This window comes from Manacus candei, unplaced genomic scaffold (assembly GCF_025592945.1).
Source record: "Manacus candei isolate 608988 ecotype Guabito, Panama unplaced genomic scaffold, ASM2559294v1 h1tg000023l, whole genome shotgun sequence".
Taxonomy (NCBI): domain Eukaryota; kingdom Metazoa; phylum Chordata; class Aves; order Passeriformes; family Pipridae; genus Manacus; species Manacus candei.
In genome coordinates this window covers 11,418,494-11,438,301 of record NW_026138071.1, presented here as the reverse complement: position 1 = coordinate 11,438,301, position 19,808 = coordinate 11,418,494, and the positions used below count along the sequence as shown (strand labels likewise).

At 35.9% G+C, this 19,808-nt stretch overlaps 1 protein-coding gene across 2 annotated transcripts in view; it reads left to right on the top strand.

Annotated features, from left to right (window-relative positions):
* Positions 1–19,808, top strand: part of LRP2 (LDL receptor related protein 2) — a 117,406-nt gene that overhangs the window by 57,815 nt on the left and 39,783 nt on the right. For both annotated transcript variants that reach the window (XM_051787320.1, XM_051787319.1), the window contains exons 30-45: positions 342–519; positions 2,527–2,655; positions 6,316–6,482; positions 8,920–9,063; positions 9,965–10,074; positions 10,424–10,601; positions 10,939–11,152; positions 11,630–11,869; positions 12,000–12,188; positions 13,232–14,152; positions 14,700–14,865; positions 15,356–15,514; positions 16,418–16,707; positions 17,705–17,908; positions 18,286–18,528; positions 19,627–19,752. In XM_051787320.1, coding sequence (XP_051643280.1) covers positions 342–519; positions 2,527–2,655; positions 6,316–6,482; positions 8,920–9,063; positions 9,965–10,074; positions 10,424–10,601; positions 10,939–11,152; positions 11,630–11,869; positions 12,000–12,188; positions 13,232–14,152; positions 14,700–14,865; positions 15,356–15,514; positions 16,418–16,707; positions 17,705–17,908; positions 18,286–18,528; positions 19,627–19,752 — 3,658 coding nt within the window. The remainder of the gene's footprint in view (positions 1–341; positions 520–2,526; positions 2,656–6,315; positions 6,483–8,919; positions 9,064–9,964; positions 10,075–10,423; positions 10,602–10,938; positions 11,153–11,629; positions 11,870–11,999; positions 12,189–13,231; positions 14,153–14,699; positions 14,866–15,355; positions 15,515–16,417; positions 16,708–17,704; positions 17,909–18,285; positions 18,529–19,626; positions 19,753–19,808) is intronic.

Sequence of the window (19,808 nt, the reverse complement as noted above, 5' to 3'; positions counted from 1 at the left end):
TTGTGCTCCTGAAAATCTACAGTGGGGTCTTTACCTGTTGGTTCCCTGTGTTCTGCCCTGTAGTTAGACTACTGTGGTAATTCCTCATTCTATTCATCTCACAAGGTCCATATAGCATTTTAATTTTTTAAAAAAAATATATTTTCCCCATAATTAATGTCTTGTTTTCAGACAATAGATGGTATTTCATATTCTTTTGCTGAAAAATATCTTTTAGACATGGCTACTTAAATATTTATTTATTTATTTAAAAAACATGCTAGACTCTGTTGTTACTTCATTGCAAGCTTTAAATATGCAAATCTCCAGAACTAAACTGATGAACAACCTTGCCTTTTTAGATATTGCAACATCCACATGCTCTAACTGTCTTTGAAGATTTTGTGTACTGGAGTGACCGCTATACTAACCGAGTAATTCGAGCTAATAAATGGCATGGAGGAAACCAGACAGTTATGATTTATAACATTCACCAGCCTTTAGGGCTTGTGGCAGTCCATCCTGTAAAGCAGCCTGATGGTAAGTTCATCAAAACAACTTCGGTAATTGCAGAAATAACATGCAGTACCATCATGCATTGGCACAGTGAGAATCAGCCTTGTCAGCAAATGGGCTGGGCTAAAACAAGCAAATAATTCAAACAATTGACTTGCAACTGGCCAAACTGGTATTAGGGAAAGTAACCACCTAGGCAGCATCTAAGGATAATGACTAACCAAAAAGAATAATAGGGAAATAGTATGTGTCATCTTTTTGCAGTTTGTTCTGAATGTTTTTGTAAGACAATTGGAGCATTTTTGGAAAGTATTTTAATTGTAAAAATTTCTGTGTTTGACATACTGGACTCAATTTCTTGTGTGTTAATAATACAATTATTTTTGAAAAGATGACTGTCATCAACCTTCTCTGAAAGTACTTCTGCATTATTTTACTCAATGAAATAATCATAAATACTCAATAATCATAAATAAACCCCTTCATTGCGTTAAGTATTCCCTCTAAGATCTTATGCAGGGGATCTTTTGCAGCTGAAAGGATGTAAAAAAATTTTTTTTTCTTTCTGTTAGGTAGAGATATCCTTCAAATCAGACTTTTCCTCATTTCATGGCATGACTTGAAGTGTGCGAAATATATTGATATGAATATTGTCTTTCAGCTTTTGTTATATTTCTTGTGTATGAGGTGTTTCCAATTAATAAATATTACAATGGCTTACTTTTTTTTTGCCTTGAAACACACCCCCATACCAGGGAGGGTAGAGACTTGCATTTGAGTAAGGCACTAGTAATTTCAGTGCTGTATTTGTTTTGGAACAAAACCTTCCTCAGTCATGTTTAGAGCTAAAGCCACTTAGCATTCTCACTGCAAATTGTTCATTTACCAGAGAGTACCATTAATTTATGGATCATAGTTATGGTTTAAGAGGTTTTATTTTACAACCCAAGGTTTAAAAACCTTTCTATCGCTGGTGGAGAAATTTCTTTCTTTTTCTTTGTTGCTTTAAGTTAGTACATTTTATGATTTTTCATTTTAAATTATTCTGTTGTACTTTATGTGACCAGACAGAGAAGGGAATAAATCACTTGCAGAATAGCAAAACATGCTGATGCTTACAAATGAAGAAATAGTTATTTGCAGATTGAAATTCCAGATGCAGTATTAAAACTGTCACCCACTTTCCTTTTTTGTAAATCGTTGGATCTTACACCAACCGGCGTTTAGTTTCATAATACTGATGAGGTGAATAATTTTCTTACAATTTGATTTCTGAGTTTATGCTATGGTTTTATTGTCATGCTAATTTGTTTTCAGTTCCTGTTAGTTTTTATTTTAGGAACAATTGCACAATTTCCTGGAACTTCCAAGCTTCTTAAAATAAGGTCTCCTGCAATTGCTAAGGATATACTCAAAATCTGATTTTTGTTTTCTTATGAAGATGGCTCATCCTGAAAAATCCTCTTTAGCAGCAAGTTTGTGGAAGTGATCTAGGTTGAATTTTAGTGTATAGTAATAATAGCAGCCAGGAGAGATCCTCTTCGCCGTCTTTTTTTTTTGGCATTTTACAACTTAAACTGGCAGTTTCAAAGCGATCCAAGAAATTTGGCATTGAACTCCCACTGTCTTTGAACAAGACATACCAACTATTTTCTCTTTGGTTTCTCCAAGAAGTCTCAGTAAATAATTTAAAACCCCCATCTAGAAAGGTTATAATAATCAAGGACTGAAAATCTCGTAGGCCTCCTGGTGCAGTTAAAAAAAGTCTGAAATGGAGTTTGAAAGATTTTCTATGATGCATAAAATTTGAAAAGACCACTATGATAATAGTCCTTATTTTACATGGAAAATTGTATCCTGTTATGAGTGTATTATATAGCTTGTGGTTCTTGGACATTATTTCATTTTTTTAATTTTAAAGAAATAGCAAAATTTAGTGCTGAGTTGATATTACCAGGAGCAATGAGATAGAATATTCTTTCCAGTCACTCCTATTGTTACAGTTGCTAATAGTTCCTTTTTAAATTTTAGGTATTAATTCCTGTGCATCGTCCCCCTGTAGCCACCTCTGCTTGCTTTCTTCATCTGGACCGCTTTTTTTTTCCTGTGCTTGTCCCTCAGGATGGATCCTTTCTCCTGATAACAGGAACTGCATGAGAGGTAGGGCAGTAATAATGAAAGACCCAAATGCTGTCAAGTATATCTCTCTCTTAGGCAAAAAGCATACTTCAGTGGGCTACTGCTCATGAAATCAAAGTTTGGGGCCACTTCAGGCAGCCTTCATTTAGGACACATGTAATGTACTTGGCCTAAAGGTTTGGAGACAGGTTTGGGAAACATCTGAGTCAGAGATTCAGGTGCTTCATTTGGGGAAAATCGATGAACTCAATTTTCTTATAAGCACTTTAAAGAAACCACATTTTAAAATTTCTCACCACATTGAATGTTTTGCTGTTGGAATACATCTGGAAGGAATTTATTATCAGTTAAAAATGAAAACATACTCTGGCAGATCGTTGTGTTCATTATAAGTATTCAGCTCAGAAACATGTTTTTAAGAGTTGTAATTGTAAGAATGTTGAGATGCAGGACTAGAGGGGACTCCCTTGGTTACTCAAGTTTGTTTCCTTCTTGCCCTTGACCTCGTGTCATATGTCCTCTTTCACCAGTCAAGCTCTAGTTTTAGATTAATGTGGGTTCTTGCCAGAAATTCACTGAACTTCACAATTTGGTATTTGGAAACCTGATTTTTTTTTGTTCAAATGTAATATCTTCCCAGTTTACTCCCATTTCTGATGCCATTTTTGTCCTTCAGGATAAGTAGCATTAGTAGTTCTCCTTTAGCATTGGTATGTGTTTTGTTGTGTATATTTGAAGTGGCTATCCTATTCTTTCTCAACCTTATTTTGCTAAGAAGTAAGTTATGATCTTTTGGTTTCCTCTAATCAGGAGAGATGTTCTCCCTGTTTCTTATGACTCTCTTCAGCCTATCTGAACTAATGCATTTTGAAATTCATATCAGAATTTCTCATTTTGAGCTTTTTCCCCTCCCCTGTTTAAAATATTGGTGTGCCAAATGCAGAAGGTCTAGAAACACAGCCTAAAATTACGTGTACATACATGCGATGCAGCTGTAACAGAACTAACCTTTACAAACAAAATGTGGTGTCAAAATGTTCTACTGAACGTTCTTTGAATAGTCCACAATGATTTGGAAAAATTATTTAGCCTGTTCATTTAAAAAGAAAATTCAAAGCACTGACAGGCAACTTGTGACTAGAAATTTAACCACATTGCTGCTGTCAGATGAAGCATTCATTATTAATTTTTTCATCATTGTACAGATATCAAGTGTACTGGTGTCTCCCTGTATAGGGAAGCTTCAAATCATTGAAATTTAAGTAGAAATTATCTTTGGGAGAAGCTAACATTAGAAATGTCTGTCCATCAAGAAATCCTTTTCTTTTAAAACTATCTAAATGTTAAAGGCCATATCATACTCTTTTCCTGCTCGTTACTTAGCTGTATGTTCTTGAAGGGGTTGTATTGCATTCATATTTTTCTGAACAGCAGCAAGGGAGTTACCAATTTATATGATCTGAAATGAAGTGCAAATTTGAAGAGGGTTTCTTTTAGAAATCTGCACTTGTTTTGTTATGTGTGGGTTTATAGAGAGATCATAATGAAAGAAATGGAACATGGCAGGGATGAAGCACATGCACATGTAGAGGTTGACCCAAATCTGCCACTGAATTGAACTATTGACAGTTGTTTACTTCTTGCATGTTGTAAATTTCCCTTTGTCTGCTTAGGTACAGTTGTGTCCCTTTTAAAAATTACATAATTGTTCAATATAAACTGTGTAAGAAAGAGACAGAAGTATCCTTCTGTAAAGCACAGTTCTTTTAAACTATACGGGATTATTTTATTCTTTTTAGATGGAATTTATACAGTTAAAACAGTATGTAGAAAACATCTACAGATGTGGGGAATTAAAAAAAAGGATATTTGCTGAAGGTCAGTACATCAGCAAAAGTTAAAAAATATATATTGGGTTTTTTAATGGTAAAATATTTTAATCATTGCTAATGACTAATGTCCCTGCTGATAGCAGGAGGCTTGGAACTAGATGATCTTTAAGGTCACTTCCAACCCAGGCCATTTCATGATTACATGGGAGTAGGCAATTTTATTTCTTTTCTAATTTTTACTGTTGTCCTTATCCTTGCTGTCATTGTTTACTTTATTAGACCAAAACAGTCTTTCAGAAGAGAGGTTAAACTGCACTGCATGCATTTGATTGCCCAGTGTCTCTACAAACAATGATATTGCTGGTCTCTGCCTACTTAGTTTGCATATTAAACACTACTAACTTCATGTGGATGGAAAGGCATTTATTCTAGGATTGCACCATTTTTTAGCTTTATATAAGATGAAGAAATCTTGCCTTTGCACTTTTAAACAGCATTTCAGGTTGATTTTAAAGATGGTAATGTAGCAAGCTGCCTTGGAAACAAAGAAGTAACTTTGTGTATATTAAAATATTATATTAAAATGGTACATGTGCATATTTCATATAATACATGAATTTTATATAGATTATAATTTGTCATGTACATTGTTTAAAAATTGCAGAAGTTATATTAATGTCTATCTGATGAAGCTACACAGGTTTTTAAATCTCTACAGCTCAGCAAATTTGCTCTATTGTCCATCTTAAAAGTGAGGAATAATCAGATTGTATAGATTTACATAGGTGTAAAACTCAAAGCAGTAAATCAAATTTGACAAATACTTCCAGCAGCCAGAGAGAAGTATGGAGAATAATTTTTGAGATGTGCAGTGATGCTGTGATTTGTGGGTTTTCATGTCAAAATTTTCACTGCAAAATTTATATAAATATTGCAATTAAGCAGCCAGTGAAGAAAATCCAATCCAAACAAACAAGTCTTTGGTCTGTTATAAAAGAGGAAATGGGTTATTACTACAGCAACCCATTTTCCTTCTAAATGGTAACTTGTGCCTATGGGGAGAAGAGGCTAGAATTTGTTCTCCAAAGACAAAGGACAAGGAAGAGGGGAATCAGCGTTCAGAACATTCTCTTCCCCTACTCCTTAGCAGATGAGAAGTGCAGTTACTGACTCTCACTCTACAGCTCTCCAATGCATTTTCTCAGATTACCTACCTAGCTGCCCGTTGTTAATAAGATATAAGCATGACAGCACAAGTTTACCGGAAAGTAAATATACTATAAGGGAGTATGTCTACTGCCTTAGAGATAAAACAGGAAAAAACACAACACTGCAGTTATATTTAATAATGAAAATCAGCAGTTGCTGCAGTGACATTATTTTATGCTTGTGAGTCCTGCTTAATAGCCATTAGAACCCATCACAGGCAGGTCCTGCAGAATCTCAGAGCTTTGCCTGGCTGGTTCCCATCAGGTCATGCACAATCATCAGAGCTTTGTCCTGATGGTTCCCATTCTCAGAGATTTGTAAAAGCTGCTTAGAGCAGCTGCATTGATGTCCTTCTTCCCTTGGCTAGCAGTGAGTGATCCTGCTTTATTTACTTCCTTCCTCTCAGAATTTGCATTGTGATTGCCCAGTGCTGAAACTTTAAATGTTACAACAATTTCAGTAATTGATAACCTCGCTCCTAGTGAGGGATCAAACTTCTAGGTAAGTGGTTTCAAAGCACCACTGGTAAAATTGAACCCTTCTCAGCACCAGGGAACTTCTGTGTGGGAGTGGGAAAGCATATTATAATGACATTTTCTTGAGCAGAAGCAACTCTGAGTTACACTGTATGTTTTCACAGTTGAACACCCTTTCCTTATTGCTGTAAGAGATAATATAATTTATGGAATTTCTCTGAACCCTGAGGAGAAGACAAATGATGCTATGGTTCCAATAGCAGGAGTTCAAAATGGTGTTGATGTTGACTTTGATGACTCTGAGCAGATGATTTATTGGGTTGAAAATCCGGTAAGTTAGTATTTGGGTTCCAAATGTGCATTAAATTAAGACTTCTTATTTTTAAAAAGTGTTTTGGACTGCAATATATTAGCATTGCTGATAATTTTTGATAAAAATAATAGAAAAGAATGCAATGGTGGGGTTTTTAGGTTTTTGGTTTAGTTTGGTTTTTTTCCCCACTAGGACAAAATAAAGACACTTCATCTCTCTTATAAAGTAGTTCTTATCTTTGGCAGCAGAAACATTTGATTAATGTTTTTTCTGGCTCAGAGACATGAACAGGAAATATTGGAAAGCACTGACAGACCCACACTCTCAGCCCTGCTGTACTATAGTCCATTCTCTCTCCTCTCTCTTGACTTAGGACTTAATTCTGCGAACACGGCCACAGCACTTCTCCATGGAAGTAGTACACTGGACACAGTGGCACTTAATATTAGAATGAATGTGTATGCATCTGATCTGAGCACTTAATGAAGTAACACAGTAGAGAGGCACCTTTTCCTTTAAACAGAAAATTGTTGCAAAGTCACAACAATTTCCAGGTAGCACATATGAGGCTTATAGATCTAAAAAATAATTTGAACTAATTTTTAATAGTTGATTATAATTGTTTGATGAAGTGTTTTTATTGCTGGTCCTGAACAAGGAAATTATATGTGTTCCCTAAGCCTAATTTGCCACTTAAAAAAAAAAAAAATCCAAATTTTTGCAGGATGGACACTTAAAAAGAAAAAAATCTATGGTAGTCTGGGAAACAGATGAGAGAGGATGCTACTGATTCAACAGTACGTGTTAAGTCTTGGAAGCATAAAAACAATTCTTTTTTTCAAGAAAAACAGTGCTTAGGTCCTGGAGAAGTATGATGGTAGATAAGGAGATTTATATAATTATATAATTCACACAAACCTGTAATGTTTCATCCACACCCAATTTTTGTGGTTTTTTTTCCCAACTTGTTTTCTTTACATTTTGCATCTTTGAAGTAAATATAATTTTAAAAACTACTAATTAATAAGCCTATTCCATGTCGCTCATAAAGAAACCACAATTTATTTAATTATTTATTCTTTTAAAGTTAGAATATTTAGTTCCAATGAAGTATTTGAATAGACCTATTTAAGCAAACTTTTGCCCAAGAAACTAGGTAAATACTCAGGAATCTATTTCATTCTTCCTGCAGTCTGAAAAAATGTTTCTGACAGACCTCAGCCAGCACATACAGCTGACATATACAAAAGCCTTTTCAGTTCTGTAGGAGGTCAAGGGCTGATACATCCATTACCAGCGCTGACAAGTGAAATGCCAGGTGCCTTTGCAGGCTGAGTGTGGGTATGTGCTCTGTTTTAGTTAGGTCTTGACAAAGCCTGACAAATGTGTGACTGTATCCCTGACCTGCGGACCTCAGGCTTCTGTTGCTCCCAAACAGTGCCGAGACACCTGTGTCAGTCATGGCTCACTCTGAGAAAAAGATGTTTCTCTGTTTTCCAATGACAGAAGCATATTTGCCTACTTTCTTAATTGTCCATTACCACAGGGCCTCTTCCTTAGCACCACATTTTGCCTCCATCTATTGCATGTTTGGCTTTTCCTGGGGTTTGTCTACGCTTGCATAGTTTGTTGCTGTAATTTCAGGGCCAGTGTTGGCAGTATTTGAAGCTGTAGTTAGAGTTCAAGTGAACATCCAGCTTGTTCACTCTTTCTGAAGCAAACTCAGGAAACAGAGATAAAAATAGGAGTGCCCTGCTATTCTACTTGTAAACACTTAAGTTTTTTTTCTTTAGCCATCATATTCCATAGATTGTTAATTGTAAATGTCAATAATAGGCAGGATAACTGTCTTTAAAGTGCCTATCATATTAGACACTGTTGTAAACATCCAACATCCATCAGACTCTCACAGTAGGGTTTATAGAGTACCAAAAATTATCCTGTTTTCCTACTTTTTTTCTGAAGGCCTAGGGATTCAAGGGCAGGATAATTTGCAAATAGCATTATATTGTTTGGATTCAGCAAGCAGCACACTGCTGGTGTCTAAGAAATTTTAGTTATTTAAGTCAACAGTGAGTTTGGCCTGGAGCTCAGTTTTTTACCATCTGAGGTGCTGATTCCTTTCTGAAGCACCATTTTCAATTCTGCACTGAGATATTTAGGCAGTAGGCTGATATCATGGTAACAAAGCAATTAAGATTATACATGGACCGTATGATCACTGGGTCCTTTTCCTAAAGTTGTTTCTACCTTGTTCCTGTTCTAAGTGGCAACTGCAACCTGTTGTCCATTTTTTACTCCTGGATCTGCTGTATTTCTGCCTCTACCTCCTCCCTCCTTGAACTGGGCTAGCATTAGAAAAGATTGCAATATAGAATAAGTACTCATATAGTTGGAATAGAACAGTGGTTTCTGCTCTTGACATTATTTCACTTTTGTTATCTTTTTTTCCAAGGGTGAAATTCACAGAGTGAGGTCAGATGGAACCAACAGGTCAGTTTTTGCTCCAGCAGCTGTTATTGGTTCTCCTGTTGGTCTGGCACTGGACTGGATATCTGCAAACCTGTATTACAGTAACCCAGGGACACAGTCAATTGAGGTAATTATTTAAGAGGGACAATTGGAAAGCAAGAACCTAGATTTTTCACTGCTATGTATACAGGTTTAAAATAGTAATATTTATTTAATGAAAAGATGAAATTAGATTTATTTTAAAGTGCAATCAGTCTGTAGAAAAATACTTTATAAACTTGAAAGATAAAGTTAAATTTGGGCGTAGTCAAAGAGATACAAAGCAGGAAAATTTATTTGTGCATACATCTATTCTCTTTTTTTTTTTCCTTCAACTCATTAGGCTTCTAGCGTTTGACACACCTCTCTGATGACTAGAGTTGCTGTTGTTACATCCTCACTTCAAATCAGTGATCCCAATGCAGTGCCTCTGATAGTAAAGGAATGTTGTCATTGAATGCAGTAAGGTCTATTCCCAAATGCTTTGATAGCATATTAGGTAGCTTTCTGGAGACTAACAATCTCATGGTATGTGAAGGATAAAATTGCCTTTTAGTGTAGGGAAATAGAGGATAAGTAATATATAATGCAATAATGACTGTGAATAAGCCCAGTCATTAGTGTCCTTGTCCCAAAATATAAATACGTACTATTAAATTAAACAGCAGCTAATTTGAGCTAATGAAATGGGATACATCCTAAATCAGCATTTCATCAACCCCTTCAGGCTGTAATACTTTGAAGATATTATGGAAACTGAAAAATGAACTATTTTCATACCTAGGATACTTGTTAACATAGACAGGTTCAGAGCTGCAAGCAGCTCATTCGAGGGATGCACGTAAGAAAAGGGAGATTTTAGAGTAGAGAAAGTTTGAGAAAGTCTTCTGCAATTTCAACTCCCTGTTGATTTAGGCTTCCTTCCTGTAATTTGAAAATATACCGTAAATTCTGTATTACATGCTCTTATGAGTTCAATGTTTGCATAGGTCCTGAAGCTGCATGGTGACATAATGTACAGGAAAACACTGATTACCAATGATGGCACCCCTCTGGGAGCTGGCACACCAATTGGTTTGGCAGTTGATCCAGCAAGAGGGTAAATTTCCAAACCTACTGTTGTCTTTGCTCATTAGTGTATTCTCTGTATTTTTCTTAATTTTTAGGGTCTTCAAATTTCATCCTGGATTTGACATGGTTTTGCTTTTTTTCATGTTTGTACAGAATTTATTTACTCTTTTTAAGCTCTATACAATAATTGCATAGCTTCATAAATTGTTGTGTAGATGTTCATTCTCCTTAATTTACCATATGTTTGTATGGTAACATTTTTTAGTTAAAAAGAATCTCAGGATATTATGACTGTGAAAAAATCTCAGAAAAGTGGGACTCTGGTCCACTGATCTCCCTTATCAGCTTGCTAACAAATGTGGTAATGTCTGTTATAGGAGGCTGTACTGGACAGACCAAGGAACTGACAGTGGAGTTCCAGCAAAGATTGCCAGTGCAAACATGGATGGATCAGGCATACAAACACTATTCACTGGCAACCTGGACCATGTAGAGTTCCTTACCATTGACATTAAGGAACGAAGGTTGTACTGGGCTGTCACAAGCACAGGAGTGGTAGGAGATATTTTTTTATAATAACTTTTTTATCTGTCTCTGCATCTGTGATTCACATGAGTGATTCAGTTACTTCAGTTTTCTCTTGTAACTGGGAGTTGCGGGGCCAGGCAAAATTCGAATAAGTGTTTTATTAAATACCATTACAAGTATATGATCATAAATCATATACTGCTGGCCCTTTCCTTCTTACCTTGTACATAGAGATTTCATGCATAAGAGATTTTAGTAACATGTGTTGCATTTAGTTTTATGTAACATTTTAGTTTTATTATAACATTGAACTTTTATTATAAAAAATGTAATCCTTATCTTAATCTTTGAATTGATTTCACAGATTGAGAGAGGCAATGTGGATGGTACAAATCGTGTGACCCTGGTGGTTCATCTTTCTCATCCGTGGGGAATTGCTGTGTATGATACATTTCTGTACTATACTGACCGAGATTATGAAGTTATTGAACGAGTTGACAAATCCACTGGTGCAAACAAAGTAGTACTGAGAGATAATGTCCCAAGACTGAAAGGCCTGCGAGTGTATTACCGAGACAGTGAGTATTTGCAAGAGAGATATTTCAGGATATTCAACTTGTGAAAACTCAAACTTCCCTTAGAGATAGAATGTATGCCTTTTCAAAGGAAATGCTTCGATTTAGCTTTCAGGAAAAGTGTCAGAAGCATTTTGCCTGGTTTTGGTAAAGAGATGGTCCATCATCTAGTTAAAGCATCTATTGGGTTACGTAATTTTACTAAAATATTACCAATGTAGTGTTGACTAAATAAGAAATTTTGTTACTTTAGCTTCAAATCTGTTTTATCTGCTTCTTGACCCCATTGATCTTAGATGACAAGAAACCAGCAAATCTATTTGCTAACACATCTGTGCTAAAATGAAAAATGATTAAGATCTTTATTTTTGTCATCTTATTGTTAATACTGTACAAATGTATGAATTTGGATATATATCTGTGGGTGTTTGGGATGATACAGTTCAGATTTTTATGTCTTGCCATCTGTGCCTTTCACAGATTCTGCTGGTTCCTCAAATGGCTGCAGTAATAATATTGGAGTTTGCCAGCAGCTTTGCTTGCCTGTACCTCATGGATTATTCTCCTGTGCCTGTGCTACTGGCTTTCAGCTAAATCCTGATAACAGAACCTGTTCTCCATACAGTTCATTTGTAATTGTATCTATGCTTTCTGCAATTAAAGGATTTAGTTTAGAGACATCAGATCACTCTGAAGCCATGGTACCACTGGCAGGAAGAGGTATGTGAATATTGTAATAGGAAAAAATCTTGTAATGCCTAGTATTTTGGCATTTCTTTCTGGCATAACACATTTTAAATAAGTTAGCTTATATAAAAAATATTATTTTTTACTTTTCAAAATATTTCAGGACGAAATGCACTTCATGTGGATGTTCACATGCCTTCTGGTTTCATTTACTGGTGTGACTTCAGTAGCACAGTTTCTTCTCAGAATGCAATACGTAAAATTAAACCGGATGGTTCTTACTTTAGAAATGTTGTTACAAATGGAATAGGACGAAATGGGATCCGTGGCATTGCAATTGACTGGGTAGCAGGTAAGCACAGCTGAATTTAGGAGAATGTTACTCTTTATAGATTGTAAAATTTTAAGACTAACATAAACAGATCCTAATGGAACCATTTTGAATGGAAGTACCATGGTTCTAATTTGTGTCTCTATGGACTGATTTGAAAACAAGAGGAAGTAATTAATGGCTCTTATTTTTTTATAAATGTGTAAAGATGAAAGTTTATCAGAATAAATGTATGGAGTCTTTTCTCATAAGGATTTCGTATTTGTCTTAGGTCTCTCTTCTTGTCTGTACATTTGTAAGTTGCTGTTATCCAGTGTACTACCATTGTGAAAAACATGTACCAGAGAAGAGTGCACAAAACTTGTCTGAAGACATTGTAAATAAGAAAGGACTTTTCATCTACCCTCAGATTGCTGTGTATAAATACTGTAAATTATAATGAAAAGTAAAAAAAGCAGAAGATATACTTTGTCTTTGAACTTTAATTTCCCCACTTTCATTTCTTGTTCCTATTTAAACATATTAGAGATTAATTCAAATATTAACTCTTCAGAAAGTATTAATCAAACATTGACATTACTACCTTGATTTTATGTGTATATGTACTGTATATATGTTTTGCAAAAGTTCTTCAGTTGATTGATAGGCTTGTTGGGATGAGTTTCAGGACAACTATCTTCTGTAAACACTTAATTTAGTTACTGTATACAATCCTGTGTCATAACATGGATTTCATAGTTGTGTGTTGTAAAAGGTAAAAATATATATATTTTTATATATATGTATATAAAAGTACACCTAAATGACAACTGTAGTTAATGCACTTTGGTCTTTTACCACTGATACCCTTGGCAATCCATTAGGATTTAGAAATTATTTGACTGCTGTCAGTTTAGGTGTCGTCTTTCTAATTCCTCAAATTGTAGGCAAGTACTTTATGCTTCCAACTACTAAGATATTTATGATGGCTATTCATTTTATGGTTTACTATTTTTTTAACAGCTTGTGTTTCTCAGGTATTGATGTTAATATTAACTTTCTTTTTTTTTTTTTTTAATATACAGGAAATCTTTATTTTACAAATGCATTCCTGACAGAGACTTTTATCGAAGTTTTGCGCTTAAACACAACTTATCGTCGTGTGCTGCTTAAAACTACTATAGATATGCCAAGGCACATAGTAGTTGACCCAAAAAACAGATATCTGTTCTGGGCAGACTATGGGCAAAATCCAAAGATAGAACGTGCATTTCTTGACTGCACCAACAGAACAGTTCTTGTGTCTGAGGGCATTGTCACACCTCGTGGGTTGGCCATAGATCACAGCAATGGCTATGTTTACTGGGTGGATGATTCCCTAGATATGATTGCAAGAATTCAGCCCGATGGTGGTGATGTTGAAATCGTACGCTATGGCAGCCGCTATCCAACTCCATATGGTATCACTGTCTTTGGCAGTTCTATGATCTGGGTGGATCGAAACCTGAAAAAAGTCTTCCAAGCCAGCAAGGAACCAGGCAATACTGATCAGCCAACAGTAATAAGAGATAACATTAATTGGCTAAGGGATGTTACGATTTACAACAGTAATTTCCAGTCACGTTCACCCCTTGATGTCAACAACAATCCTTGTTTGGACAACAATGGAGGTTGTTCTCACCTCTGTTTTGCCATCCCTTACGTGCAGACACCTAAATGTGGTTGTGCCTTTGGAACACTAGGCAGCGATGGCAAGAGATGTTCCATTTCAACTGATGATTACCTGATTTTTGCTCTTGAGAATGCCCTCAGAAGTATCCACCTGGATCCCGAAAATCACAGTCCTCCCTTCCGCACAGTCAACGTGTTAAGAACTGCTGTGGCCCTGGATTTTGACAGCATAAACAACCGAATATATTTTACACAAAGTTTTCCTTCAGGGACAGGAAGAATCAGTTATGTTAATATTTACTCAGGAATTGGCTCTCCAACAGTAGTTGCATCTGGTAAGTGCACTGAAATGTGATACAAGGTAATTAGGTGTTAAAAAAATAGACTGCAGCACCTAGAATTAGCTAAGGAGGTACTTTTGTGCTGATGGTCAAGGTAGACTATTTAGTTAAAATGTCTAATGAAATGTACCTTTTGCTTCCTCATTTTTTCCTCTCCTGAGAGTCTTATTTCATCTTGATCACAATGAAATGGAAATATAAAACTGGATAGATATTATTCTGTATATAAAATGATAAGTAATAAATTAAAATGATGTATAGTAAATTAATATTATGAAGTGAAGGAGGATTCCTGCTACTTGGAGAATAGCAATCAAAACTTATGTTTATGTAAGGAAAAGGTGTTTGTAACCCTACGGCATACACAGGACTGCCTGAGTGTTAAGTATTACTACTTGGGTTTTTTAAATGGACAAATTTGCTCTGGCACCAGTGGCATTTCAAAGAAGTCTTTGATGTTGCCAAATTATAATAGATGAAGAGTGTTGCAGTATCTAGGAAATCATACTGAGCTGTGTGTGTTTGCTTGCATGTGTCTAAGACCTGGGGACTCCAGATGGCATAGCGTTTGACTGGATCAACAACAGAGTTTATTACAGTGACTACCTCAATCAGACTATCAGCTCCATGTCTGTGGATGGATCGAATCACACAGTGATTGCCCGGGTGCCACGACCCAGAGCTGTTGTATTAGATCCCTGCAGAGGGTATGTGCTATTCTTTATTTTGACTGCAGGTGAAACTACAATTTAGACTTTGACAAAGACTACCAGACACTTCCTGTAACCCTAACCCTTAGCCTTTTATTGCTGTATTCCCTGAATGCTTCAGAAGAATTCTTGTTTCAATATCAAAACATTTCCTGAGAGGCTGGGGGCATTACTGTATTATACTGTACTTCTAATTTTGTTATTAAATATGATGTATTTAAAATTAAGAAAGATAAGAAAGGGATTAATTGACTTCACTGGATTCACATAAGAGCTTGAAAAAATTTTCTGAAGTTCACTTCAGCAGACCCCAGTTATCCCTGCTAGAAGAATCCCCTGTCAGTGTGTCCCAAAAGAGAGGAAGAAGTTCTTTTCCAGTTGTTTTGCACTGCACACTTCAGTGAGGGACACCAGGGTGGAAATATCCTGGAGCAGATAAGAGCTTTGTGAGTTTTATTTGCTGAAAATATAATCATGTTATTGACAGGTATATGTACTGGACTGACTGGAGTTCAAATGCAAAGATAGAGCGAGCTACACTTGGAGGAAACTTCAGAACACCTATTGTAAGCACCAATTTGGTATGGCCAAATGGGCTTACCCTGGACTATGAAGAACAGCAGCTGTACTGGGCTGATGCAAATCTGTATGTATTAATAACACACTTGTTGGTTTACATGTGGTTAATTTTTTAATAGCTCTATTATTTATTTTTCCTCATTTTTAAATTGTTTTTTGGCATTTCAATTGAATTTGGTACTTGACAGTATAGAATGTTAAGAGTTACTTAATAGCAATGCTATGTCAGGTTTTGATATTGATGTGAAACTACTGTGCAATAAGAAGTTTCGTTACGCCATAGTGTAGATTTAGTCCTCTGCTTTATGCATTTGTACCTGCTGGCAGTTTGTTTATCATACATGCAATTCAGGACTTCTGTAGGTATCTTCTCTAGCAAATACAGTCCCAGTACACATTTTACATTATTCATGGTTAATGCCTGTCACCTGTGGAATTTGGCCTGATGTTCTTGCTGTTGCCTACCAGACAGACCTCTACCCTTGAATTTATGCCATCAGAATTTCTTCCGTCATCGGGGGAGTTTTTAAAAATTATTTAATTTTCTGTCCATTAAATTCACTTGTAGTCTCAGAGAGATCACTGCAGCAGTCATACCTTTCCTCTCTGGCTCCTTCAGCATAGCAATTCTTTTTCAGACTTCTCTTTTGCTGTGTCAGAAGAGTGTTGTCTGTAATGGAGTAACTTCTATGACCTGTGCCCTTCTGGGAAGAAGGTGTTATTTGGATTCATCTATGTGCAGCAGGGCAAAGCACTTGTAATGGGATGTCTGTTTTAAGGGGAATGCAGGATGTTAAATGAAACATATGCTTTTCTGCTTCAAACTCTAGTTAATGGAGGTGGGGCAGCATAATAGCACCTTAGATATTGGTGAACCTTACTGAATTGCTGGACTAATTAGGGCATGGATTTATACATAAGTTAAAAGACTTTTTTCTTTTAAGATGTAATAATTTCTTTGTTATTGTAGGCAGAAGATTGAGAGGTGCACTCTCACTGGTACAAATCGTGAGGTAATTGTTAGCACTGCTCTGCATCCATTTGCAATGACACTGTTTGATCAGCACATATATTGGACAGACTGGAACACACGAAGCATTTATCGAGCTAATAAGTACGATGGTTCAGATCAGATTGTAATGATCATGAATCTTCCACAAAGACCGATGGATATTCATGTCTGGGCAAAAAGTAAGCAGCAGCAGTGTACCAACCCTTGCAACCAGTTCAATGGTGGCTGCAGTCATATCTGTGCACCAGGTAAGCTGTTATGCTTGATGACTGTAAGCTATTACTATTCCCTGTATAGAGTTTATACTATAGCAGTTTTAATCACATGGGAACAGCTGAAATAATTCTTAGTGTTCCCAAATTTTTAATATTTATTTTATTTATAAATGCAATCAAAATGATTGCCATTTAAGACAATGGTATTTTACCAACACACCTAAGGGTTGTGTCTGAGAATCCTCACACACAAAAATTATGGGTTTCTGTAATTCAAACCAAAGCATTCTTTTCTGGGGTTTGAACTTTTCTTTCTTCTTGGTTGAGACACGAAGTGAGTGCTGTAGGATATGCTTACCTTAGGAATATATATTCATACACTGTATACTGATCAGATACTTCCTACAACATGTTTAAAAAATCTTTATGATCACTATTTCTTTATTACATATGTGTTATAGAGCTGTTTCATATGTTGTAAATTTTTGAGAGTTATGATCCTTGACTTCGAAAAACTCATTCAGGGCCTGTTTTCATCTGTAGCATCTTAAATGCCTTTACAAATCTGTCTTGCCTGAAAACAACTCAAACTTCTCATTGATTTTCAGAAGCACAGTTTGTCTAGTGCAAGCAGTTTTGAACAGCTGTTTTGATTTTGAGAAAAAAAGTCTCAGTGGGTATAGCTGTGATAATTGAAAGCATCACATGCCATCTTGCTGCCACCAAAAAGCTATTTGGACAACAAGCAAGTACTAAGACACTCCAAATTCCAATCTCAGTTCCTCTGAGGAACTCTGAAATAACTTTTGTGGGATTTAATGAGTTTGCATATGCTTAAGTAAGATAAAAGCCTGGCTAAGTCACCACAGTACTATCTAAGCAAAGAGGTCATACAGGAATTGTGAAGATTTCTTTGCCTTTTCCAGTGCTACAACTATGAATGCTTTAATAGAATCCTATATAAAAAAATCAATGTTAAGTTTGTTTCAATTTTTTTGTCCTTTTTTTAAACTGTCAAACATAAATTTAGGTCCAGCTGGTGCAGAATGTCAGTGCCCCTCTGAAGGTCGCTGGTATTTAGCAAATAACAACAAGCACTGTGTTGTGGATAATGGTACCAGGTGTGATCCTGGTTTCTTCACATGCCTCAATGGACAGTGTATCTCAGAGCGATGGAAATGTGACAATGACTATGACTGTGTTGATGGCAGTGATGAGTTGGAAAGTGTGTGTGGTAAGCATTTAAAATAACTGCATTAGAAAGTGGTTGTATAGTCTGTCTTGCCTGTTCTGTATTCTATGTCAGTTTTGTGGCTTTATGATCATGGATCTTATGGCTGTAGTTTGGAAACAATCCCTTGCTTGCTCATGGGTTTGAGGTCCGAATAACTAGTGATTTGCTTTAGAATCCAAAAGCACTGTAGTGTGGAATTTTTATCATGTGTAGCCAATTTCTACTTTTTTAATTCAAATATGTATTTTACTTTTCATGCAGTCCGTTTTGCAGCTGTGTTTGCCCTGGCAGGTAAAAATATTGTGATTTTACTTGTTACTTTGTCAGAGTTTAGATTATGTTTTATCCACATTTTTTTTTATTGTAATTTTCTGCAGCTTTCCATACTTGTCAGCCAACAGCATTTACCTGTGGCAATGGGCGGTGTGTACCCTACCACTACCGCTGCGATCACTACAACGACTGCGGAGATAACAGCGACGAGCTTGGCTGCTTGTTCCGAACCTGTGACTCCCACACAGAGTTCACTTGCAATAATGGAAGGTGCATAGCTCTTCAGTATGTCTGCAATGGAGTAAACAACTGTTATGATAATGGCACATCAGATGAGAGAAATTGCCGTAAGTTTAGCCCTATTACCTACTGCCTGTTTGAGTCTGGCTCTCTAAACGAAGGAAGAGGGAAATGTGGCTTTGTGTGAAGAATTGTGACAAAATCAGCAAATAGGACAAAAGATTTCTTTATTTTTATTGCAGATGATGCTTTGTGTTATTTGAAGCAAATAGAATTGTTAAAAGATATTCTGGAATACATAATATTTTATACATATATAAAATATTATTACATAATAAATGTCGCTTTCGGAGTCTGCCTTAATGCAACAAATGCTCATGCAGTGCTTAATGTTAAGTTTTGTGTGTGATCAATCCACCATGGATTTCACAAGTATTTTTTCAGATAAATTAAATGCAGGGTTTATATTTTAGCAGGATTAGACTGGAATTTGACAATGGGCTTTGTGTCATGCTATATTAATTATACTAGATTTAATCATCAGGAGTGTATATCATGACTCCGTAATGGCACAGTTTAAAACTATATGCCTTATGGGTCTCAAAAAGATATCAGTCGTGTTTGCTTTCCTTAAGATGTAAACTGTGATTAACTCAATATTGACTACTATTGCAGTTCCTCAAAATAATCATATCTATACACTAAGATTAAAATCTTTAGTGGAAAATTTGTATTTGGAGTTGAAGAAATTAATGAAAATGTCTTTAGAGAATTTTTTTTCCATTTTGTGTGTGCACTGATTTTGTTTATATTATTTGTGACAATTTTATTTTTGATCTCAGAGAAATTTGAATATTTGAAATTCCTGGTCTATTAGTCATTTGTAGTTGGTCTGATGATTCATAGCATACCAACTGGTTGCAAATGCAGGCATTACAGTGCGAATACATGTCAGTTTTTGTTCCCTCACCTACAAGTATTGGCACGTAGTATTGGCATTTTTGGATCATATTTTTGTCAGGACTTCTGCAATAAAAGCAATGATCTAACTGTTCCCATATAGCATGAGCAGAATGAGTGATGCACTTTTGAAAGTGAGTGATGTGGGACTCTAACAATGTTAGGTATCTCTGAATGAGATGCAGCATAACAGTATTTTAAAAAGCTCTAAAGAACTTTTGCTTTTTTTTCTTCCCTCCTTAAAGCGGAACGTACTTGCCAGTCTGGTTTTACAAAATGCCAAAGCACAAATATTTGCATTCCTCGTACGTATTTGTGTGATGGTGATAATGACTGTGGAGATATGAGTGATGAAAGCCCTACTCACTGTGGTAAGTTAACAGGGCCTTCCTTACTTAAGTAATTTATTCTACTGCTCTTTCCTTTT